Source organism: Danaus plexippus, chromosome 8, assembly GCF_018135715.1.
Source record: "Danaus plexippus chromosome 8, MEX_DaPlex, whole genome shotgun sequence".
Lineage (NCBI taxonomy): Eukaryota > Metazoa > Arthropoda > Insecta > Lepidoptera > Nymphalidae > Danaus > Danaus plexippus.
In genome coordinates, this window is record NC_083542.1 from 1441755 (window position 1) to 1469638 (window position 27884).

The 27884-nt window shown below is 30.7% G+C and overlaps 1 protein-coding gene across 2 annotated transcripts; it reads left to right on the forward strand.

The window, feature by feature from the left end:
* Positions 1 to 336: 336 nt before the first annotated feature.
* On the forward strand, positions 337 to 27884 carry LOC116773095 (uncharacterized). 2 transcript variants are annotated; one of them, XM_032665482.2, is made up of 5 exons: positions 337 to 469; positions 15901 to 16014; positions 22485 to 22596; positions 24268 to 24383; positions 24753 to 27884. In XM_032665482.2, the coding sequence occupies exons 2-5, from the start codon at positions 15960 to 15962 to the stop codon at positions 24872 to 24874; spliced, it is 405 nt and encodes a 134-aa protein (XP_032521373.1). In that variant the 5' UTR covers positions 337 to 469; positions 15901 to 15959; the 3' UTR covers positions 24875 to 27884. The 2 variants fall into 2 exon arrangements, with proteins under 2 accessions (XP_032521373.1, XP_032521382.1); XM_032665491.2 differs by having other exon boundaries at positions 24286 to 24383.

Here is a 27884-nt window from a genome sequence, read left to right on the forward strand (position 1 = left end):
GACATATAATTTAACCTGAACCGTCCACTAAGAATCGCAACATCCTAGCACGTAGACATCGTATTGATCACATTTCTTTAAAAATGACTTTTGTACCTCGTTGTACAATGAAATTCCTTGCCGACGAAAATATTTCAACTATAAAAATTGGAATCATTATCTGCGAAAGGAAATAAGCTTACGATAGATGTTTTTAAGTTAAGGATTTATTTTTTGTCAAACTTTATAATAGTTACTTTAATTACAATATTAGCTGCAGTGTTCCGAGACTGAGTCTGGCGGGGGGCTGCACCTGGGCGGCGGCCGGCGCTTCCACGTGCCCGGGCAGTCGCTCGCGAGCTGTCCCGGGTAAACGTTACGCGCTCCGCTCAAACCAAGCCATGAAACTTTAATGGTTCCACTGGTTCCGTGCTGTGTGTGCTCTGAATTTGAAAATGGAACAGGTTTAATTACTCGGATTTATAACTCTGTGAGTATTTTAATATCTGTATCGGCCCGGCGATTCTTGATCGTGAGGCTTTAAACATAAGTTTGCTGAGCATGAACTTTAATCTTAAACAAGAAAACAATATGCGATGAATCACAAGAACATCACAGGCAAATCGCAGCTACGACTATAGTGTTTTGTCATACAGATGAACGTTTCTGTTAATAAGTGAAGACATTAATTTGTATGTCTTTTAATGCCGGTTTCTACTTAGGCTGATATTAGGGAATATAAATAATTTCTCGTGGTTTTAAGCGTACAATGAAAATGTTTCGAGTTGATTGTATATCAAAATTACCATAACAAAAGACATAGTTTTGCCATTTTCCTTAAGAGTCGACTGTATTCAGCGGCAGATCGAAAGTTCATCATGGCCGTATTGTTGAGAGAAAATTAATTATTACTCGGGAAACGACTTTTGTTCTGCTAATTGTATGGGCATAAGGACCTTGTTAAGATCTTTCCTTTCACTATTGTTTAATGGGAACCATATTTCTTACGTGTTCTTTTTTTAAGGAGCGTTTTGTTTAACTATTTTACATGCTTCTTTAATTTTTCCTCAATGAATCAAAGTAACAACGAACTGTTACTAAACACTACTATAAAGAAGACAATAATAATTTATATTAAACAAATAGTATATGATATTATACATGCATATTTATATACATTTAAAACATTAACCTCTTTGCTCCAAACCTCATTACAGCATTAAGGATTTCTGTTTGAAGTGTCATTATGAATAAAATTCGAGAATATAAAAACATTTATTTAACCAATGAATTAATATGAATAAGGGCTGTTAACGAATGCGAATAATAATTTTTCCACTTCGTTCCAAATAACCGTCATTAGCGAGTGGGTCGCAATTAATATTGTCAAAAGGATTTTATTATAGAAATTTATTCATTATACGAGTGTACTTGTATTATTATATATTCATAATTTTGAAGTTTTTTAAACGATTTATTGGAAGACTCTAATAAACGATTGGTGATGGTCTTGCTCTTTATAAAATGTAATCTTTTCTTACTTCTGCTATTAAATGTTTATTTACACACACAGAAAATTATGAAATATTTACATATTTGGATGATAATATAAAAGATATTTATAATTTAATAAAAATAGAAAAGCTGCTATGTTACATTTTATGATTTATCTTATATTTAAATAATTTATTTGATTGTAATTTTTTCTATTATTTTACCGAACAGAAGTAATTTCAAGGGCCGTGTCGGTATTCAGCCTAAATACACACCAATCGAGTTTTTTAAAAAAGCTCTAAATATCATATAATACAATGTTTTTAGATGGACAAAAGTATTTTGTTAATAAGTGTACATATTTTTTTTAATATATTCATAGAACTCAATGTTTTTCGAGACCGTTTTTGGCTGTTATAATATTAATATATCCATACAGTATGTGACACAATAAAATTATGTAACGTATTAAAAAATAAACATTTATTTATTTAATCGCTTCATTAGTTTTTCTATAACTTCTTTTTTTTTTAATTCTTATTTAAGCTATGGTGTCATTCACATTGTAATATTCAGCCAATGTCAACGTTTTTATTTGCCAAACGAATTATACTCTTCAATACTGTGTAGTGAAATCACAAAAGAGTTTTTCAAAAGGAATTAAGGCGTTTTTTAAGTTAGTTACATTTTGACCAACACTTAGAACATCTATACCTCCTTAAGGCCTTCACGAATGACGGTTCAATGTGACATTACAAGTCAAAATGTCATTTTTATAGGTAACTAATGGCGATTAAACGTACAAAACCTTATTCACGACACGTAATTAAGTATCATATGATTAATTAATGAATTTATTATCTTATTTATTTGATGAATTAATTACTTGAAGTGTCCAAGCACATCTTTTTATTTACGCTATCGCATCATTCAAATTGAATCTTTAATCTAATAGATATTGATTAATATGAATTCAGTGAGAATTCAAAATAAATTAAAAAAAAAATATTTTTTTTTTTTTAGTTTACTTGAAACATAAAATCAAAATGATTTTACATTTAATTAATGAAAAACTATTCATACAAATGATATAGGTCGCTTCCAACGTGGTTCTATTAATAAAAACTAATGAAATTCTCCATTTTAACATTTAACGTCATTAAATTTATTCAAATTAAAATGTTTAGATGTCATAAAGACGTTCTGTGTTACGCTGCATTCAATAAGTTTATGCTTAAAATATTTTAAATGCCTTACAAATGAAAATATTACCACCAGAGTATCTTTAATATTATCAAAATTAAATTTTTGAATTATTTGGATGTTAAGTAGTTTGTTTAAGTTTATATAATTAATTTGAATCGTATGTATGTTAGATTAGGATTTAAAATGCAAAAAATATAGCTATTGAAAATTTAAATTAGAATTTCAAATTATTTAAAATGAAATAATTATCTCAAAACCAGCTGCAGTCATGTCAAGGACCAGCGTACATACATATAAATTAATACATACTAACTTATTTTTTATGTTTAGTTAAATCCTAATATATAGCAATATATGTGTATTCAGTTTCTGATATTGATAATATAATATTAAAATCAAATTTTTATGTAGTCGGTTTTAATTGCAACACCTAGTAATCACGTACTAATTGCGAGTAAATGGCTTCTAGCATCTAGATGAGTCTAGATTCTAGACAAAAACGAAACACATCTTGAAAGTTTAAGCGCAAACGTTCCGCTGCGAGGATATATGGTTCAACAAATTGAAAGTTAACAACTTCATATTCTATGTAGCGAAATGAAAACTACAGTGCTGTGGATACGAGCGATTGAAAATGCAAATATAACAGCTGGGTGTTGTTCGTACTTTCGAGTTTATTTTAGAATATAACAGGTTTTTTGCTTAGTACTGAAGTTTATTTGAATAATTCATTGGTAAAACGTTAAATTGAAATGAATGAAGTGATTGGAAATTATATGTCGCTGTATGCGTATATTATTTTCGTTTTAGAAGTTATTAAAAATATTAATTAACCCAATATTTGTTTCTACAGATTAAAGACAGGTAATATTAAATGGTATGCAACAATATTTTTTATCTATGGTTAAATCTATCTTGATGTCAATCTCTTTATCTAGTCTAGACTATATGGTTTAATACTATTATGCACCAATAACTTTCATAAAACATGACTGTTGTTTATACACATTATAGTGACTACTGAAAATCTAATAAAAAAAACACAGTCATCTAGACGGTCTATAAAAGTCCGAAAATGAGGAGCTAGATAGAAAAATCTTGCCCTCGTTAAACGTATATAATCTCTGTGAAGTTTTTGTAACACAATATGTCTCTCACACTTAAGCGATGTTCAAGTTTTCTTCTAATATTTCATTTCCACCGCGATCCGGATGTGTTTAACGAGCACTGGCGCTTCTTGGGTTGAGTTTTATGAAAAATATAAATCGTACATAAAAGTTATTATAACTTTTTTAAGCCATAAGATATCGAAAGTCTGTAATTTTATACACGAATATGTTTGTGATCCTTCTTATAAAGGTTACACAGATGAGTAAAGGCATCATAAAGTAGATGTATGCGGAGAAGGAAAACACAACACTTATGTGACAATATATCTGTATGAAGTTATTTAGTTGATGATTGATGTGATTAAAAATTAAGTAACTAAGTAAAAACATGTAATACGTGTTTTTGTTCATAGAGTTACAAACAGTATTAGGTATCCATGTTTATGACTAGATCTGCATAATTTTAGAGAATATAGTTCCGTACATTTCTTTGTTGAGATATCAATTTCTCCTACATCACTCCTTGCTCCAATCCTCAGAATAGTTATTATCTAACCAACTTCAGAACGACCTTTATCAAATAGAATCAGAACCATTAAATTTGTTCCAAGAAATGGAAAAAAAGTTGTGGATATTATAGAAAAAAAATCTTGAGTTACAAAATTCGTTTAACTGACACGTGAACCAGCTTCGACTATTAATTGAAATTGATACATTTCGTCTGAACCATAATTTTTTATTATTCTTCATACTAATTATGACTTCAAAATATGACTGCAATGTATATCCTTTTAGTCTGATAATCTCTCCGAAGGCTATGTATTGAATGTTCACATTGTTTGATATTTTAATAATGTATTTTGTAACAAAAATATATAAGGCAGAATGATGAGTATTTTTAAGCCACTCCATGATTTAAAATTTTGTCGCATAACATCGACACGAGGTCGGCCGCGTATGAAATGAAGCTTTTAACTTTGGTTTAATATTTTTTATTATTACGACGGCAACCTTTCACAACTGTAAGTTACATTTGATGGATCTGATTTACTGTTTATGTAAACCGCGTCTGAAATGTAAAATATTTAGAAGCAAATTTTTAAATAACTGTTATTATTTTTAACTGTAATTAAATTCATAATATTTCACTAGAAGGTTTAATATGAAAAGTGATTTTTCAGTACGTTTTCTAGATAGAAAGAAATAAATAAACATCGGAAGTCGATCTGTTTAAACAAATATAGGACTTTTCATGAAATAGCTGGAAAAACATATGCGTTGTATTTGATTTCCTAAAAGAGTAAATCAAAAAGGCTTTCAGTTTCCATTTCCAATATTTCATTTTAAAAGCTTTTTCAAACTGGGATATATCTTGTATAGAACATTTCTATTACTGGCTATCTGCCCGAGAAAGGACTCATGCAGAACAAGATCTTGGTTCTTGTATGCGGCCACTGGCCAATTTTGGCATACAACTTACTTTTCCTATTGAATACTATAAATGACTATATGACATTTATGGGTTTCAGATTCTAGTTTATTTGAGGCTTGTTTTAGCTATTTGATATAAGAATTTTATGTCCTTTTGACGAGACGTATTACGTTATTGGATAATGGCTTTTAAAGCCTAGAGATTTTTTGGATAATAGCCATTATAGCCTTGAAATTTATGTCCCAGTCAGGATATTGTACATGAAGATGTAAATACATGGTTTTTGTAGGTCAGATTCATTAATCAAGGGAAAGAAGGAAATTTGCTGGCACGTTCTGTTTTATGTCCATATTGATTATCCTGAATAATAGCCTACTGTGATAATGACCTTCAGAAAAGCCATTGATGTCCTAAATGTGCTCCTAGTATATTAATATAAAAATTATATAAAAGTGAAATTCTATTTATAGTTTAAATCGCCTATATTTGTAATATTACAAATTAAATTTTACATCTAAAATTTATACCGCTCTAAATAAATCTGACTGAGCACTTGTAAAGGAAAACGTATAGCTGAAGTACTCAGCAAACTAAAAAGGGAAGTTAGATATTATGACCAATAGTTCTACCCTCGACGTGAAATCGCGAGGTTGTGTTAGCAAAATTTAAAAATAACTTCAAGTAACTAATTATATAGGGTGGCAGCCAAAATTTTCACGAAAACTACGAAACATACTTATATGTATATTATAATAAAAATTACATATTAAAAACTTATAACCTATACCTAAGACTACATGATTGTCCCGATGTTAGGATAGCAATCCCATTCCATTGCTTGTGTGGTATCAAGAATCTTCTGGTTCACAAGGCTTGGTGTTCGTTCCGCGAAGTCAGCAACATCACTCGTTATATGATAATTTACTTCGTTATATAATATTTTCATTTATTTTTTAATATATTGTTAACTGAAAAATAAGTTGTTTAATTATCGGCTCAAAAAGATAACTATAAAATGACGATCATATTCATAGTCTGTACCAAATTGTACCAAAAATTTTTCCCGTAGTTTCTTAGTATCGTAACTTTATAATGATCAGATTTGACCTCTCGATTTTTCTCCTATAAAAAATGTTTTGAATGAATTTATTGTACAGAGTCCCTTGGTAATTTTTTAATCAAAAGTGTCACATAATATTTTATATATGATTTGTACAATAACTATGTCAAAAGCAAATTATTGTCTAAATTTAAAAATTGTAAAGACAAAGCGATAATGCATGTTGCATCCAAATTCTCAGTTCCGAAAAATAAACTTAGTGTAGTTGTGTATTTAAGCTATGCAGTTCTGAAACTCGTCTGTTGTTTTAATAGTAGAATAAACTTGCCAATCTTCGTCTCACAGTATTAATTATAATTATAATTTGTGTAACACTATGTAGCCTTCGTTATTTCAATAAAACTTACATACCGATGTACTACCATTTTTTATTCAATATAAAATTCTTTTTAATTTAAAGGCGATTAAATTTATAGATAACATTCCTAGAATAGTTTTTGGACCATAGTTTCAAAATATATCAAAAATGTTATAGATATTAAATTATTATCAAAGCTTTTGATAATAATTTTTTGATAATAATTTAATTTACAGGTTGAATAATAGTTCCAAAAGTGCCACCTTTTTGAACGATCGATCTTTCTTTCCTTCTTTCGATTAAAGCATAAATTGAAAAACTAAAAGTCAGGTGTTTAGGCAGCAAAGGCTTTTAAAAGATAGTCCATAAATAACAACTAGTCAAATGGAAAAATTGCAAACACATTCCGCTCCTCTGAAAACTGTATAACTATTTTCTTTGCGTATTTAAAGAAGAGTGGTCAAAATCAATTCAATACCATCCGTGCAGAATAATTTTTAATATTAAATTGTACAGAAAATATGTATAATATCTTAATTTCCCTATATTTCGTTTTTAATAAACTATAAAAAAATGTACATGGGCGACATGTAAATTCTTTTTCTGGAGGTTTGCTTAAGTATTGAGTGTAGGAACAATATATATAATTTAATATTCAAGAAAATGTATACTGTATTTTATATTAATTTCAAAGACATTAAAATATTTACTCTGAAAATGATATTAAACTACAAAGCAGACTATTTAATGTATGTAGAGAATGATGAAAAAACTTTGAAGAAAATGAAACATGAAGAGTTTTTTTTAAATTTTACAAAAAATTCTGAATCGAAAAATATTGACTGCCAATTTACAATAGTGTGTCAAAAGTTGAATTTAGTACTGTTGTTTATTAACGAGGGTAATATCGTATGTGTTTCGGGAAGTAGCAGGTGCTATTTAGCACTTTCAAGCACTTGCAAGCCTCGCATTAACGAACTTGGTAAATATCTCTTGTTATATAATTCAAAATAATATTTTACTAACTATTAACATTCAAATCCATATGTTTATTTCATGTCTTCATAATTCTTTTGAAGCGTGTTTTTAAACATTAAATAAGTATTAGTGATACGTCACCAGTTTTAACAACAGAATATTTTTTGTTAATAAAATGTTGAGTAGTACTTACTCCTTGTATTACAAATGTATTTCGTTAATATTGGCATTTAGTTCATATATCATATACATATATAATATCTGTAGAAGATTTCATTCTCTGTATTCTTATAGAAATTTGTTATTTTAAGTGATCAAATAAACCTTTTTAATCAGTTATAAACGTATAAATAAAAGTTATTTGCTGTAGAAATTCAATATTTCTCTCACGCCGTTCGCTCGTTTGTAGACTGGTTAAGATTAATTTTGGGCACGTTGGTGGGCTTTACCGGCAACGAATAGGCCACCTGTAGAATAAATACTATACGATATTAATGATAGCTATCGCTGAACTTGGTTTTACTTATAAGGTCAAATATTAAGTCCAATATAACATAGTACACCAAACATTTCCGTGATCCACCTTACACCACATTTTTTCACTCACTGATCATTATAATAGAAATATTCTTTCGTTTAATTCTTTTTTATTTCAATAATACTTTGATGGAATTTCATAAAACAAAAATAGTAAATAATATAAAAATATATTTGCCTTTATCTTTATGTCATTATTAACCAAATCTTTTATATCTTTAAGAGGAACAAACTGTAAGACGGTTGCCTTATTAGTCTAATGGGTTTTACGAAACTGAAATGACATTATAACCTCACAGAGGGGATGTGCAGGATGAGACCTGTAATGCCTCTTTTATTCCTTGATTATGTCCATGTCATGCAAATTTTTGTCCTGGTTTGTTTTATGATAGCTTTTAAAATATGTTTTATAAAAATATATATGAAATATATTTTAACCATTAAGATGCGTCTGTTAACTTGTTTATTTTAACCAAATTGGGTGTTTACTCATTAAATCAAATTAAAGTATTCAAGCACTAAGTGGAGAATACTAAGTAATGATATTTAAGACTTTATCACTTCAATAAAACTAATATTTTCAGATTTTCGACCGTGATCACCGTTGCTACAAAGTAACCAAAACGTCGGGAGTATGTTGTTTAAAATAATAAAAAAAAAAGTTGTAAATCCAAAAATATTACATTTATTTCAAGATCTGACTTCCGTAGAATTAGCTTCCTATAAATGTCAAGATACAATGCAACTACATAGTACTTACACGTTAAAATGGTCCAGATATTGCAAGGAAATTTGGTAGCTCTATTCTGGTGATATTATACTAACAGGAAAGACTGAATAGCATGTAAAAATTAGGAAAGCAATTATGTACTTCTGTTGTAAGAAAAGAAAAAAACAAAAAAAAATTGTAACAGGAATAGTAACTTGCTTAATATGTAATAAAATATTACGGAGTAGATAAGAAATGACTTTACTATTATTATTGCTTTGTATGGACCAAATTCTCATAGCAGATTACTTTAGATTTGCCATACAAGTCGTATAAAACCTCTGCCGATTGTTGCAATGTCATTGTTGTACAATGTTGACAAAACAACACAATAGCTCTAGAGTATAATACGTACGCTCTAGAATCTCCTTTTCATCATACTTTAATATATATTATGTATACATATATTACACACAGTATTATCAACTTTTTTAGGGCACATATCCTAGATTTCTGGCATTTTATTAGAAAAAAATACTGACTAACAACTAGTAAAATTCATATTCGTATGAATGTTAGAAGAAATGTTACTTTAGTATAAGTAAACAAATAACTTAAAAATAACTGATTTGTTAAGTTTATATTAAATCTATTATGACTAAAAATAAGTTCACTGTATCTTGCTACTAGAAATTGTATCTATTTGAAAAATTCTTTTCCTAACTCTACAAATATTCTTAATAAAATAAGCGAAAGGAAACTTTTCCGGTCTAACTCGTTATATGTAATTCAATTGTCGCCACAGGAATCCATTACGTAGTAATGAGCAAATATTAACCTAAAAAAAATATAGCACCGAATCACCCTATTAAACGTAATAGAAAACGTTCGTTTACGTATAATATTTATGTATTCATTTTTCAAACCCGTATTTGAATAACCCTTCCACCAAATTATAATACACATAAGAAGAAATAAAGGACGAACTGTATATATATGTATATATATTAAGAAGTGTTTATTATTAAGAAGTATATATTTTCAACATGAACAAAATATACATTTATTATTTGTTAAATTATATAAGAATTGTAGTAAAGTATTCCTGAGCATGCCTTAACTACTGTTATACCATGCCATACTAATCATGTTTCAATTTGTAGTATTAAAATGTTGCAGCAGTTTTAAAACAGCAAAAGTGCTTTAAATATTCAATTCTTAATATGTATATAGCTCAGGAAACTCCAAGAGAGGTTCGAGGGCAATTTGTTCTTGTGAAAATCTAATGAAAGGAAATTGAGTGGGAACAATCGCGGCAAGAAGTCATATAATATTTACAACCAAAGTAAACAACCTGGAACGTTTGCTATTTCAGTAATAACATAAATATTTCCAGGTATTTCAACCGTCTCATGACGTGAAAAGTTTGTAAGATTCTGTGATCGCTGGATGAATAAGGAATCAGAAAACTTAAACGACTGATATGGTAGATTTTTGAGACATACATTTGTGATTTCATTTTGTTTATCATATACAGATACATACAGATAATGAATAATGAGAATTAATTTAATTTTTGTTTGTAATAACAGACTGTTACTAAATTAAAGTTTTTAAGTATACTAACTTTCAAGACACCGAAATATAAAGTGGCGTCTCTCACTTCGTCTTTCCATGAACACGGTATCGACAAAGTATCTGAAAATCTTGGCTAACAATTAAATTGTAAAATATATCTTTTAGTTAAACAGAAACATTTAGTTTTACTTGCGTGTTTACAACTTAACTTACTTTAATAAATTAGAGAATCTACAATAACTGTTTTTTCGTAAGTGAATTTACCAATATAAATATATAGAAAATATAAATTTTCATAACATTGTTCTACTGCGGAGGGATGTTCGCAGTGCATAATTTATCTTATTTAATGGCCGCTTCCTACATTGATTGATATTAGACATAATCATCGCTTGAATGAGTTATGAGCTCCCTGAATATAATTCAACATTATAGTTCCTTTTTGGCAGAGCGCCATGTATACAGGCGCTAACAAAACAAACGTCTTCTTGTATCGCATAATAATTCATATTTAACATTTGGACCGCAATCAAAACTCATACAAACCGATTCATGTTCTATTGTATTCAAATTTTTTTCATGATCATTATTTTCATACAGAGTTTTTACTTCAGGGGATGTAAGATTCTATGGGTGTTATGAATGTCATAAGATCTCATTACGTAAAATTCCTAAAATTTTATGTCAATCATAAATAAAGTTGGAAGGTGATAAAGACATTAAGGATAATACGACTAATAATATGTGTAACTTCGAATAAGAAGGCTTACTGTGTATTATTAATGTTCAATTTATACTTCGGTAATAAAACTCATATCTGTTGTATAACTAACTTGTTTATTGCACAATACATCTTACTTGTCTTTTCACAGTAATTTCCATTTGACTGCATGTGCAGTGAAACGTGCAGCTGCTGCACTAAATCAGTATTTTAGTTAGAAGTTCTCAAAAGTACGGACTTGTCATATCAGTACATATTCTCTAATCCAAAGCAATTTCTCAAAGAGGATAAGTAATAATACCTTGTAACATTGTAATTATGGGATATATCATATATTTTTAAAAAGAGATGAACTTTAATTCACATCGTGTCTTTAAAAGAAAACCTTTTATTTTACAAAACACTTCATTTTGGATTTAATTCCGTACCATGATTAATGTCTGTTTCACAAATTCATGTAATAAAAATGTGAGCATTCTGTCTGGTTCAACATTTCAATTCATAAAACCCGGGAACAAAGAGAGGCTTCAATTCGTGCATTCAAAAAACCCTCTGCAGATCGACAATAAAACGAGCGATATATCGGCGACCCAAAAAATAAAATAAAATATTTTCACAACACAAAATTCAACATTTTTAAACACTAAAGTGGATTTTAAGAATTCAAGTGAACGTACAGTCGAAATAGTCCGAATTTGATATCGGGAAAATTTGTTTGCGAGTGTTTGTTAGGCAGATTTATTTTATTGATTGGAAATAATTTTCATAGTTAGCATTAGTTATACATCCCGTTTAATTATTATGACTTTAACCAACTCCAATGCAATAAATAAACAAGTCAATTGCAGTAATTCTCAATGATAACAGTAAACATATTTTTATGTAACAAAACAAAGAACAATTCAGTTTTTCAGTCATAATATCTCTCTTTTAATGCCTCTATCTATGAAAATGTATTTTATTACCAAATAAAAACTACCATTAATATCAATATGACGCTCGTATATCTGGCTGTTTTTCTATGAATCCCGTACACTTATCCTCGAGGGTGGAGTCATAAATTGAAGTAAAAGTTTATGAGGTAGCAAAACGTGAGGTCTATTGTTGTACTTGCCTCCTATTGATGGCAGATGCTTGTATTCCATCTCCCACTTTATTTCTACGACCATTATAATAATACTCCATCAAAGTAATGGCTATGATGAAATGTATAAAAAACTATAGCGTAGTTTATTTATCGCTTAAAAATACTTCGAAATATCGAAGCCACAACATTAAACCTACCATAAATCACATCAAAGGCGTATAAACACTATCTTGGGCTGTGTAAGTTGTTGTGAAAAACTCTGAATATGAAAAGGTGGAAGTCTTAAAGTCATTTGACACGTCCAAGGGTCCTCGCAAGGTACACTTCACTGCGCAAAGTATCTACAGCTCTTGGGCGATGGCATGAATATTTAAGCATTATAAGAAACTTGGAATCCATTTAATATCATAAATGCGATTATGTAATAAAGTAATTTAATGAGATAAATCAATTCGTAATCTCTTAACAGTATGTCGATAGCCCTTATAAAATTTTGTCAAGGTAAGCTTCAAAGTGATATCGGTAATCAATAAATTTATATTCATATTGGTTCAGAACCTGTGTCTTGGTGAGGTAATGTATTTTTTTATATCGGTCCATTAGGTACATAATTACTTAATAATAAGTTAAAATTATAAAAAGATGATGTGTAGGAAAAAAAAAATCTTGATTTTCAACATAAATTAATATCTTGCTTAAAACATTTCGTATGTCAAATCTATGGCGAAATATTAATATTTATTGACGGTTTTAACGTGCGCATATATATATACATGTGTTAAAATATAGCCTCGATATAACTAGATCTGTAAAATTAATTTGAAAACATATATCATTCAGTTGATTTAATGCATTTGGAGATGCCAACATTTAATTATGAGCTCATGAATGTACGAAACGTTAATATCGGGGTCGATCGCTTCGCCACGCGTCACATCCCGTCAAATGGGATCAACATCTCTTTACTTCACGCAATTAGGTCAAACTACGTTTCACACGGGGACTTATTAATTATATGTATTCGTATAAATAAAGCTTAGTCTCTTAGTTAAAATATTAACAATTTTTTTTCATACATTTTTAATCATATGGTAATTAAATGCAGAAAGAGAGGAATAAAAAACACGAGCAGCGTCTTATTGAATGACATGTTTTAATGAAGGCTTTAATGTATTCACAAATATAACGTCGAAGATTTTTTATTAAATGGAATGGTTTCGGAATGCGAATTACAATATTCGGTTGTTTTACGAAAACTTTCTTTAACATTTCATTTGTAAGTAATTTCACTGGTTAAAATCAGCAATTCGGATAATGTGTGTTGGAACGTCTCTTTATTTGAGATTTGTGCATCCTCTGGGAATTTCCTAAAACACGACGAGCGTTTCCGTCGGTAATGTGTCTCAAATGGACAGAATTTAAGATAATAAATTTTATTCCAAGACTGGATTGACTCAGGTAAACTTAACGTCCTTACGGAACACGGTCTCCTCTGCGATTTTCTATTTATTTATTACTCACTGGCAGCTGAAATATTTGTAACAAAGCTTTTGATATAAGCGTTAATTATCGCTGCATACTTTTTTTTTCTACAAATTAACAAGAACTGATATGTTTATACAACTTTAAAATATTTCATTAATAATAAACGAGTAAATTAATTCCACATCTAAAATGATTTTGGATACGTTTCTAAACTAACGAGCTAATAATCATAGCGGTCTACTAGCGGTCTAGCGTAGTGTTAATCGGCTTTTCTCTCTGGGTATTGATCTTAGCATGCATAGCCAATAGTTATTGAGTTAGTGAACACCAACAACGTTACTTCACTAACATTTGTCTGTGTAAAACATCGCTTATGAAAATCAAATATAAAATCAAGCATTCCTGCTCCATAGGCTTTATTTAATCAAGGCTATTACACTTCATCATCAAATTCTCCTAATTACACTCCAGACGTTAAAAGAGCTGAAAATTCATCCTAAATTAAAGGGGACCCAAAACACATTCGTGTAACTTTAATTAACGAAAAATTCCTGGCTATCAGCCTGATGTGGAGGGGTCTAAAGGGCGTACTGCATCATCAAATTAAAAGCCGCTTTGAAATGGCGACGCCGCTCTCTAATCCGGCTGAGATCCATTGATATGATGTGAGTGGGCTTTGATTTCGTTAGTGGCAATAAATTCTACATAATATATGTATAACTCAGAGAAGAAATTTGATTCTTTCGAATGAATTTCTTATGGTTCAAACGAAAAGAAAAATATGGAATCCTTTTAAATTACATATTTATTATAATATTCAGATATATCTGTATCAGTAGGTTTTTGGTTTTCAAGAAATTGTTTAAAGGAAAAAAGTAGGAGTAGGGAAATAATACTTTCTCTGAATTCGTTTTCAGTTTTTCTGAGAAAAATAAATAACAAAAAAAATATGCACATAGATTCATAGTTATCATTGTAACGTTTAAAAAGGTAGATCTGAATGCTCTTACTCAATCAGAACAAAAAAATCTCGTCCATACTATATGAGAACAGAATCTAGCATTATTGCCCTTTTCCTTAGTTAAACTGGAAATTAAATTTCAAGTTACCTTTCCTTATACCTCATACCAATCTGTGTTGAACGAGGTGTGCAAAATCGATTATTAAACGATAAATCTAGTTTGTGAATCGATCCTGCAATACGATGTTTAATTGTCCTTTAAAGAATTTAGATTAGAGCGAAGGAAAATTTAACTTGAAATACATATATATATATAAGTCATTTTGTTCTCTAATTTTGGTAGTTAATGTAAGAGATATTAAACAATATAAAACAAGTTTTTATCTAAAGCATTGCTACCGGTACCTTTGAAAATTCGGAGTTAAAGCTGCCTTTGTAAATTACATACAAAATTAAAAATCGTTTCTTTCCTTTATACATATGTACATATTGAAGACACGCGTTAATAATCTCACTCTTAGATACTGTGTCATACGAAGATGTACATTCATTACATTCTGTGCGAGAGCTTCATCCGCCTCTGAAGAGGTATTAGACGATTACCATAGCATAACGTGCATGGGTCTATGCTTTAGCATTCTATACGTAAGCAAATATTGGGAAATTCTTCATTAATTAATCTTGCACGTAATGATGGCATGGCATGGCAAAATGGCATTTCAATTAAACTATAAAGTCACTTTGGGACGCATACTAACCTTAAGACACACGATGATATGTGACTATGAAGTATTAGATCTCTTTTCAGAGTCACTTTGTATACGATATTATCGTGCACTTATTCACTAAACTAAATTTTTATGTTATATGAATGTCGGAAAAGTGTAAGATATGATAAAAGGAATCTAATGACCATAGTTCTTTTTAAAAACAGCAGCTTTAACTCGGGGTGGATAACATGAGTAGACCCTTTTAAACTCAATATTTGAGGTGAAAATACATTTGAGTTTAGTATATTATAAAAATGTTATAACTCAGACCAAAACGCATAAAAAACATCTCAACAATTTTAATATCTAAAACGTATCATTTTTGCAAGAGCTATGTCGTAAACACAACAACAGTATTTCTTACTTCATGGAATTAAAGTTCCTTTTCATGCTTTCACAAATTATATTTTACTAATGTCACGTCTGTTTGTTACAGGTGGTAGCGGCATGTGGAGGTGATGACGGTCCGTGCAGAGCGCGGCATGTCCCGCTGACATGGCGGCCAGCCGCTCCGCACTCCTTACGTTGGCAGCTCTCACAGCACTCGCCGGTAATATATATGTCAGATTTATTATCCCCCCCGTAGATCTTAAAGAGTATGACGTCAGCATTACTGATGTCACAAACGCCTATATTCTTGATTGACGTCAGGATCTCAGGCTTAGTGAAGTTAACATCGTAGAAGAATTTTTTATTTCGGAAAGGTCCTATCGCTGCAACGATGAGTGGGAATGTTTTTAAACTGTACCCTAGCAACTATTTATACCAACCAACACTCGATGTTGACTTCACTTGCACAGGTGGTTATGCAGGTGATCCATTCATAATTAATAATTACGTAAACAAAAGGCATTCGCTACGATATATATAATTATTAAATTTCACCGAAATGTAATCACCGTACACCTTTATTTCCATATTCATCTTGTATGCATTAATATTAAGAGTAACAAAACTTTACTGTCGTCCAAAGTAAATTCGCATTCGGTCCAAAATGATTTTGCTATGATAATAATACTTAAATGATTTTATATAATTTAATAAGTCATATACTATTCATTAATCTATAAATCAAAACGCATTGATCAAAAGAAATGAAGAACTGAGTTTTCGTTTACTCCGCATATGAAGTGCACTTTCGTTTCAGTATGCATGAATTGCAATCGATTATAATCGTAGCTTGAGGAACTACTAGCAGCTTTAACGGTAACAGATCCGGGATACGTTAGCAAACATTGAATATTTGAAGTTGAATTTCTGACTTGGTTTACTTGATAATGTTAATGTTGGAGCACTGTTTGAGCGAGCATCCCTTTGGCATTATGATATCTCTTTGAACCTTTCATTTTATATTTGAGCTTGCTTTATACAGTCTTAAATTCTCTTCATAATATACTTTCTTTTTAATAAGAATAATTGAAATAGTCGCTTAATATTTTTTTAAGTAATATATCATTTTCGAAATATTTTTCATTATTTTTATCTGCGGAAGTTTAAAGGCTGTCTATTTTTATTTTAATGAATAGTGCAGTCATATTATATCATATTTAATATTTAATGCGAGAAAAAAAGTTTGCTGCAATAGTATGCGGACCAGGTCTTTTCTACTTTATAGTTAATTAAAATTATTAAAACACGAAAATGCCCTCGTTTTTCAAAATAATTCAACGCATGTTTACTGCCATACTAACAATATTAATAATTTGATTGCGTAATCTTGTTTATTACCCAAAGCTATATAGAAACAGACTGCAGATGGTGTTTCGTTTAATTTGTATGTTAATTATATATAAATTAAAAAATATATATATTTTCAAAGCATTTTCAATTGCGAGCACATATATGTAGAGATAGCTTTATTTAATAAATTATTTTCTTTGTATGAAATGGTGCTAGCAAATAACTAACTATGTCTAGCCACTTATTGTACCGATAAAACATTCGTTTCCTAGCTTGATCAAATTAATTTCTGTAATATTATCAGTATTCATAAAGGTACAATATTAAAAGCAGTGTACAGTTATTCGCACAGCTTTATATAATTTTAAACGATTGCTAAACGTTGAATTAAATATAATTTTTTATTCCCATTTCATAAAGTTGAGCACTCGCGTAATGCAGGCATAGAAAATAAATGGTTATGGTCGCTTAAAGCAAACTTGCGGTTACATTCCAGCATAAATATTCTTTCGTACAGCATGACGTTTCACTGGTTTACTCCATGACCTGATATTAGAGGTAAAGCAGGGTACATACATATGTTAATATATTTTTCAATACGTTTATGTTAGATTACGTTGTAAAGAATTACGTTTATTAGTTACTATTAGGCATGGAGATTATTTTGGTTTCTGATTTGTAGTACTGTTATTTATGATACTATTTTCATATAAAAATCACCATCAGGTTGTCAAAGCCAAATAAACATTGAATGAAATGAAATTTTCAGGTATATCAATGTATGAATAGAAAAGTATTTTCTAAATCAATCCCATTTAATCGCTGAAAGCGAATCGTTAAGCTGTTGGTGAAAAATACAGCAATCAAATCAGCGTAGCGTGCAAGCTTTTATTAAATTCTGTTAGTATAATCGTACTAGGTATCCCTAATGCTATATGGAACTGTCTAAATTTATACGGATTTTCTTATCACTATGGAAACACTAAACAAAGAAAATGTTCAGTTACAAGTATAACGTGAAAGCAAAACCTAATCTCATATGTTACGCCATCTTTTATGTTCTTGAAAGACATAAAAAACAAAGACGTATTCTGCCAATGATGCATCGGGGATAGTATTATGGACTTAGTACAATGACTTGATCACATTCCGTCCGTGGGTACCCGCCGTTAATCCGCAGCGACCTGAATTCGCTTTGAAAATTTTTGCTTTGTTCCCATCCTTAGATGCGGTAACTTTTAAATTTACACATCAAATTTATCACTGTGACTTCAACGTGAGCAATTTTAATATAGTTAAATTACGGAAGCGAATTTACGAGTTCATAACTTTAAAATGTTTTATTTTGATGTACTTTCGTTTCATATTGTTAGCGTATGTTTTAATACATATATAAATTGAAAGATTGCCTTGAATTTAAATGAAAATCAATGTAAGGAATAATTTTATAAATCATGAGGTAATAAAGATATCCAATTTAGTAAAGGTCATTAACACATGGTAGAACCACAGTGGTTTTTAATTAAACCTTATACTGCATCCTCTGTAAGAAGCACTTTCATTGAAGCAATAAATCTAGTTTCACTTACAAGTGTGGGAGCCACTCGACGTTGTACCTACTAATACAGTAGGTAAAAATTAGAAAATTATAAAGATTAAATTTTTAAGTTTCAATATAAAACATTATTTTAAATCTTTATAACATTCAGTGCGAATATTCATTAAATATACGAATTTAAGACGATGGTTTGAAAACTAATAGCTTTATGCGTCTTGGCTCATTATAGCTTCCATTTGTAATAAACCGTAATCTTATGCTGGTGGAGCGAAACGCAACATGATATCAATAAACATTTCACTTTAATTGCACTCTCATTCGTGTAACACTGAATAATTGATATTGTTAATTATTTGTCGCTCGCGTTTAACCAATGTACGTATAATTGCATATCAAACACAGGCTTTATTACCCAACATATATTCGTTTCATAAACACATATTAAACGAGTTTATTGTATTCGATTTGTGTCGTAATTGTTTATCAGCATATATATCTCTGTGTGTGTATGTATATGTGTGTGTGTGTGATTGAAATGAAAGTTTGAAGAAAAATTACACGGATTTTCTTCATAACACGTCATTATTTCAAATAACTGTAGTCTTGTTTAAATTACAAAACCCAAATAGAAGTGTTTTTATTTTCAATAGTTTGATTAAGTTAGAAAAGAACTAAATTAGGAAATAGTTATTTGTATTTATTTAAAATTGTAGATCAATACGTTAAATATACATAACGGTGTGTATTTTAATTTGATATTTTATTTCCTATGACTAGCTTCTTTGTAACACATGAAATATGTTAAACAATCTATTTATTAATACATTACAATGTTACCGTATTTGTCTGTGTGTTAAATTCTACATATAAAAATCGGTTTCTTTGTTGATTATAACCTTATTGATGTTCCCTTAAACTGTTCGCGGATGTTTAAATAGCTCAAGAACAATACATGAAAGCATGGAAAACATTTATCTGAATAAGTATCTCGACACCCGTGTAGGAACAAGGCCAAAGAATTTATTTTTAGTGTATTATTTATAAAAACTAACCTTCAATAGTTCATAGCTTTTAAAACTTTTAACCAACATAATCTCAAACGAAAAAAAAATTGAGGTTTTGAAATACATAGGAGAATTCACATCGGTGGTATTTTACTTGTATGCAACTGAACAACTTTTAATGTGACTTACAACTTATTTAACTTTAATCCTACATCATTAGAGACATAATTTTGATTTGTAATTTTAGTTTAGGTAATGACTTCTTATATGACATTTTTCTCCAATCTATAAGTTTTGTCCTCATACCTGATGATAACTCCTCATGGTGGAACGTTCCTTGTGTGTATTGCGATGTAAATATATATTTAATTGACATCAAACATTGCATAATGCTAACCTTTGTTTGGTTGAAAACGATCTGGACAACTACTTATAATTTTCGTAATTCTTTTATCCATTTAAACTTTTCAACTTAAATATTTTAGTGGTCTAAAGAATTGTTTTTCATAAAATATTTAATTGTTAGCTCTTTTCGATTAAATTTTTTATACTATTAAGTGACACCGTCCAATGACACTACAGACATTGAACGGTTTGGTCAGGTATAACATCTAAAGTAATTATGACGCAGCGGAGCTTTAGCTTTTAGCATCACATAATAATAGCTCCGGAGACGAGCCTTAATGATCACTCTGAAGACATTAACATGCCTGCTTTATACGGCATATTTTGTCTGGAATAAATTAACCTCTATATGAGAATTTCAAATATTTGTAACCACAATAATGTTACTCAAAAAATTTAAAGGCAAGTTTCGTTTTGACGAAAAAGAGAAGCACTTTACATTTTGACTGAAAATGATAAAGGCTTGAAATAAATAAGATAACTCGAATTGCATCTTTAAGATGGCGAGAAAAATAGACAAACAAGATGAAGTCACATAATTTAACAAGTAAACTACAGAGATCTGGCAAACTAGTCTTCTCTCAACATTTACAATTTCCTCTTTCAAGATTTAATTCTGTCACTATAGAGGCGGGCAGAAACGTTAAAGCTAAAGAATGAGACATTTTTCATTTAAAATTTTAGTAACACTATAACTTGGTCCATCAAATTTGGCTTGTTCAAAGAAATTTGTTGAGGATATCTGTATGTAGAGGTGGACGGATAAAAATGAGTAAACGAATTTTGATTAAGGTTTAGAGTATTGTAGATACTACTTCAGAATAACATGTCCTCCTATCTTTTTACTCTGGGTTGTTCTCGTGGGATTACTGTATGATAGTTATATATTGCTTGAAGTCACGTAACACGGACTAAAGAAGTTGCTGAGGGTTAGCATATTGTTTTAATACAGTGTTTATATTGCACTCAGAGCCCAATTCCACGCTAAAGAATTCGCGGGCCAAGACTATTATCATTACTATCATTCTTATATTATATATACGTTTTATTTATATTTCAAAGAGCTTAGAGTTATATTAGATTTTTCTAAAGTTTTAATTATATGATGTGTTTTTAGAAACGTCTCACACAATGCATTGTGTTTGCTTTGTCAAAGTCAGTTTCTAACGTGGACTAATTGCCCACTTTCTTCTTTTGTAAATAACAAGACATTTCTTTTATAAGTACGACCCGTTTTAAAATATCCTAATGTCACTATTTCCAAGCGAGCGGAATGAAATATCAACTGGCAAAATCCTTTAAGTTTTGTAAATAGACACAATAACTAAAAACAAATTGCGTGTCACAGAAAACTGGCACAACTGTGTGGTCGCATTTTATAGTGTTGGTTCAATGTTACGATATTTCCCATTGACTACATATAAATCGGACTATATATATATATATATATATATATAAATTCAGCTTAAATTTAATATATATATATATATTACATTTAAGCTGAAGGGTCGTATTAGCAGGTTTATTACAAAATTAGGCGTAGTCAACTTATTTATTAGGAGTTTAGAAATTATTGATATTTGGTAAAAAATATTGCTCAATACTATATTATATTATATTTTATAGAAGTATGCGATTTAAAGAGCGCAAATTTTGCAGACCGTCCACCTTATAGGAAATTATCACCACCTGCTATTGGCATTTGGCAATGGAGCAACAATGCAAAATTTAATATACTGTGGAAATTTTTGTTCTGCTTATTGAATATAAATTAACAAGTAATATGTTTAAAATTTGTTGTATTCTTTTTGCTTTTGTAAAACGAAAATTAACAATGAAATCACACTAGCTTTATCATTAAATTTTTTATCACAAATAATCGGTTTCCATGTTTAAATTTATAACAATGGGGCGAAAAATTACTGTGTGAGTGTCACCTAACTCATAACACAATATTCCGGGACAATTAAGCTTTGTTTGCATTAAAACCACAGAGTGTGTTAGGACAGAGCTACGTGCCAGGGTTTTGTATGAAATATTTGGAAACGTAACAACTTTGAGGTTTGAGTGTCCTCACTGGTACATTATTTACTCTTCGTGTGTACGGTTCCCTCATTTCTATGTCAATCCCATGTATCCTTGTATTTCTTATGAGTTTGTACTTCTATGTGTAAAATATAAATATTAAGTTGAATTTCATATCTTCAAATAAATATTGTAAGAACCTAACACACACCTTCAATACTTTGCATGTGTTAAAGATATCATAAACGTGCAACTAGGAAAAAGTTATATGTATGTTATTAATTTTTTTGGCAAAAATAATAGTTCCTGATCAAATAAACACTTATATGTTGTTAACGTTGTATACAGGGTGTTGTGTGTGCGCGCCGCAAGGCAGCGTGCAGGGCGGCGTACAGGGCGGCGCGCAGGTGCCTCCCGTGTCACACTCCACTGCGCCGCCTGGTGTCGGCGGCGTCCGCAGGTACCCTTATCGTAAACACTATAAAAACATGAGTGTGTTTCCCACTTACACTTATAGAACTCTGAGCCTCTAAATATAGAGGTGGAGGCTAGTGTGAAACAGCCTTTATCTACAATCAGATATGTGTGTTAAATAGAAATACAAGTCAGTTCTTACTAGAAACATTAACTAGAGTTAATAAAGATATTATATAGAACATAATTTAACTAGGTCTTAAGTCAAAAATCCTTCCTAAAATATCCCGCTTATAATGACATGAATAATAAATTAAAATAAATTTAAAGATTAATCAAAAGCCAGCAATCTAATAATCAAAACAAATTAGTCTGGAGCCTCAACCCCTATTAAGTAAGGAGTTCCATCGGCATTATTTAATGACTACATCCTACAAGTCGAGGGACTAATAAACAGACGGTCACTGTTTATAAAGGACTAATAAAAGAATATTGCTACTGCTGCCAAGACGTTAAAGTGCAAGACGAAATTGCATAAATAAATGAATACTTTTTTTATATAATTTTTTATTGCTATTGAAGTCAAAAATACAAAAGTTCATGGACTATAAATTGCTGGCTTTGAATATTGGACAAAAACGACTGATATTTTATGAATGACTATTTGTAGTAGGTCGGAAACACATTCCCTGTAGACCACAGTATTTAAACAAAATGTGTGTGTGTAAACGTTTGTCCACTCTGTGTCTATCTATTAACAAATAAAATAAGCTTAGATATAATATGCAAATAAATACTTGACGGTGTTAAATTAACGAGAGAATATATTTGATATATATATTTTTTTGTGAGTTCACAGAATATAACAGAGTCACAATAAACTTTTTATTCATAAAACTCACTTGATGTTGAGTTGAAACGTTAAAAGTTAATTGTGGACGTAAATATGTAAGTTGTTTTTTATATTATATGTGATCATCCGCAACGAACGGCTCCGACGAGATAACGTGAGTAAATTAATATTTAGAAAGTTATATTTACCATATGTATTTTACATGAGAGCCATACAGACAGTGTAAACCGACGTTTGTTACCGTTGGTTAACGTAAATAGTACCACTGCATGAAAGTTACTTGCACGTTTGATTGTAGTTTAAAATCGAGTAGATTAAAACAGTAACAGCGTAAACGTTGGAAATTAAAACGTAAATATATTTACTTGTATATCAAACTCGAAATTCTCCATTAGAATTTAATTCATATCTAACACGTAACAGGTACTAAAATAAGTTCTGCGAAATTGAATTGTTTATAACAATGTTTGTATATACTCGTAAAAATATTTTCAATTTAACGATGCTTCCTTTGACCTAACGTCGCGTTTGTTTTGATGTAATATTAGAACGTAAATAAACACGGTAGTTAATTGCATCGCATTAGCATGACCACATAATCATAGGCATTCTGCACGAAACTCAACCGATCTATTGGGGAATGCTAACAATTCAATTTCGCTTTTTCGCTCTTTCCTGTAAAAACTCCAATTTGTATGGAAACGTCGCTGTTTGGCAGAGATCCAGCGCCTTCAGAGGCTGTACTGTATATTGCTCGTATTACCATACAGATTATAGTTGATTACGGATGAAGTACAGCGCTATATAATTTATTTTCATCTCGTATTTGTTACGCGCTGTATATGTTAATGTGTTTGTACGCAGATTCAGTCAATATACCAGGGGGCGTGGGTACCGAGACTGGCGCACTCGAGGGGACCCCACTCTTATCAACTCACTGTGGCGCAGTCGGCAGCCATTAGGCATAAGGAAGCAGCTGGGTACGACCCAAGACAACTTGCCACGTTATTTAATACTCCCTACGAACAGCATGCGATATTTGACTTGAATAAATATGTAGGCAGTGTTGAATAACATCAGATCTTTTTGTGTAAAAGATGTAATGAGATATTTTGTTTTATCAAAAATATTTCGGAAGCTTTGGCTACTAAATATTTTTTATTAGGTAGTTATGTTAAGCATTAAGTTATATAATTCGTATGTGGGAAATAAATTAAGATCTAAAGCTGAATTGAGACATGCTCTCTACATACGAGAATAATTGTAAGGATAGAATAGCACCCAAGTTAGTTTTTTTTATTCTGAGACTTTAAATTACAATTTTAACCTAGTAATTTACATATGTACAGGGAACGCAGAAGTATATATTGTGTTGGCGCTGCTGATCGGCGTCGTGACTGTGGTGGTGGGGTGCTGGCTGTCAGACAACTGCTGGTCTCCGGAGCCGGAGGATCTGCTGGCGGGCGGCTGACCAGTGACGGCGGGCGCGTGCACGCACGTGTAGCGCCCGCCGTCCGCGGAGCTCAGCCCCGCCGGCCAGGGTTCATTGTCGCCAGTGCTGCCAAATGCGCCGCCGTCCGCGCCCGCCTTACTCTGCGCAGCGCGACATCTCTGCCAGCAGTCTTGTCTCCGCCTCCCCTGTGAAACTAGACGGCCGTTCTGACAGAATGGTAAACATGTGCCGAACGGTGCGATAAGACGTTAAATTTTTACGTGATATAGACTATGAACATGAGCTTCTTCATTGTGTGAACGTCGTTTGTCAGAGACTCGTGTGAGGAAGTCATCTATATCTCTTAGACTCACTTCTAGCGGTCGCTCCATTTTAAATCACTAATTTTTACCACTGCTCTCATTTCTAAATGTATGTGCCTTGAAATGCTTTCCTCGATTCAATCTTAGACTAGAGCCTTTTTTGAACCCTTTAGATGGAATTTCTTCTCTCGTTTCGTATGAAGTTTCCATACGATAAGTGCAACACACATCATTACCGTGCCTTTACCGTTCTTTAGACTATGTAAGGGACGTAATTAACAATAGGTTTTTAATACGCTTACCCGAACGGAAGGCAACATCATCCCGATTATTGTCATTGATTATTGAGTTTTTGGTAGAAGACGCTCATCATTTTTATAGAGGAATGAGTTAGGACCAATGTCTTTCTCGAAACGCGTCAATTGGGTAACGATCATAATAGGATAGTATTAAACATTGTGAGACAACGATACGGTAACATTTAATGTAGAATTTTGATAAATATTTTGGCAGTTTGTAAATACCTACCTTTACACGATGAAAATGAGAAATGCAAATCAGGTATACCAAACTAGTTAATAATTCGATAATATATTTGTGTCATTATTTTATCATACGAGTGTAATTTATGTGATGCGAGAACGATGGCTAAAAATAATGTAAGACATCTAACGATTCGCATCAATCGTGTATTAAAATTATATGTACAGACTTTTAACTAATTACGCTATTCTTTAGACATGTCTCGCTAATTCTCATCGATTATAATTCTGTTTATAAATTCATCTCAAAATTGGTTTTGAAAAAGAAAAATAATTTTCAATAACTTGAAAAAAATACTCAAATATTTGTTTATTACGTAAACAGATAAATATTAATGTGATGAAATATTAATAATCGACAAAACTAAAGGATAATCGACATTTAAAAAAATATATAAATCATTTGTGACATTTGAATGCAGACTAATATTGATTTTCGATTCTCCATTGTGAATTCGATATGAATGTAACAACAGCCAAAGGGACTACTATTCTATATAAACTCACAAAATAAATAAGTAATAGTAATTTAATTTCCGTAAAATGAAACGTAAAAGAAAATAACAAGCAGAGAAGGAAATTAAAGCAGTGGGTGGAAACTACAATGAGATGCATTATATTCGGGTTCATTGATAAGGTCCTTTTAAAGGTCAGTGATAAAGGCATCACTGACATTTAAAAGTCAAGGGTGAAGGCGGAATAAACAACATGTCCCCTTAGCCTTTAATACCTAGACATATAACCGAATTTATTTCAGACATTCGAGTTACGGGAACCGCGCTGTGTTTGCTTTGCAAATTTGAGAAATGAAATTCGTGCAGCGTGTATGGAGAGATTACTACTCCCAGTGTAAAATTGCAATATTTTACGTATTGCAATTCAAGATACAAAGTTTGGTACTAGCCAACATTTCAAACTGGACGGTCAGTAACTCTAAAAGGCTTTCTACCTTCGAAAACTATTATAAACAAAATTTTACACAATCTTTTATTCCGAGTACATAAATGTTAAGGCAAAATGATTATATTGGTTAAAAAAGTACATATGCACTTACATCGATGCCTAAAATCTTTGTTATTTGTATATATATAATAGCTTCGATGTGGATATAAATAAAAATAGGTCAAAGCCGATGATATAAATAAAGAAGTGTTAAAAATACCAACAATTGATAATAATGCAATTTTATACGAGACCAAGCAACGTCACAGGGGAAGCTATAAAAGGATCACTCGCTTCGAAGCAGACACATTCAACAAATATAGCTTTCTATTTCCAACGGAGACAGAAGCCTCCAGTAATGCACACCTTTTTAAAGTGGAATAGAGAATTCATTTTTTTTGTCTACGCCTAAACCAACCCGTAATAACTTATCAGTTTTATAATAATAATAAAAATGTTATTTATCCTCGACAAAACTAATTTTATAACTTGTCTCTTTGGTCTTTATTTTTTCTAATAACAAAGTGAAATTTATGATTTATAAATTTTTTTATACATTTCGAGTGCATTATGTATTTGAATCTTTCAAAATCGTATAAACCTGTCTAACTCTAGTTCCTTCTTTCACGTGACATTCAAAACTTCCGCCTGGTTCATACAGAAACAGCGTTTAATTTTTTCAATGGTAAATATTTATAGTGATTTTTGATAAAATAAATTAGCTTATAAATAGATTTTAGATTGTTTAATATGTGTTTAATGTTGTTCTTATTTGTATTCAATGTTGTAGATGTATGATTGTTTGTGTTGTTTTAAATAGCTGTAAATTTTATTGTGAAGATATTGAAGTATGTTATTATACCGACTAATCTTCTTTGTACCTTCTTCATTGTATGTGACATTGGTGGTGTGATATTTCTACCATATTTTTTAATGAACTGTAGGCGTTTACGTTGAATTTAATAACAAATGTGTTTTACTATATGTCCATAGAATGTGTAGTGGACAAGCATTCACAATGATCAAAATTAAATTTCATTGTTTTTTTCTTTTGGAAAGGATGAAACTTATCAACTGCATATGATATTCAATCACAAGTTCTGTGGCTTAAATAAGAACGCTATCACAGGTTTTCTATTGTTTTAGAATCAATAGTTTCTTGTCATAAACTTTTAAGAATACTATATAACCTAACCTAACCTACCGTCCAAAGAAACGGTTACACATACACAAATTTCTCAT

Coding starts and splice junctions, on each gene's coding strand:
- LOC116773095 (XM_032665482.2), top strand. CDS start 15,960: ATGGCGGCCAGCCGCTCCGCACTCCTTACGTTGGCAGCTCTCACAGCA. Junction 16,015..22,484: donor AGCTCTCACAGCACTCGCCG/GTAATATATATG, acceptor CGTTGTATACAG/GGTGTTGTGTGTGCGCGCCG. Junction 24,384..24,752: donor AGGCATAAGGAAGCAGCTGG/GTACGACCCAAG, acceptor ACATATGTACAG/GGAACGCAGAAGTATATATT.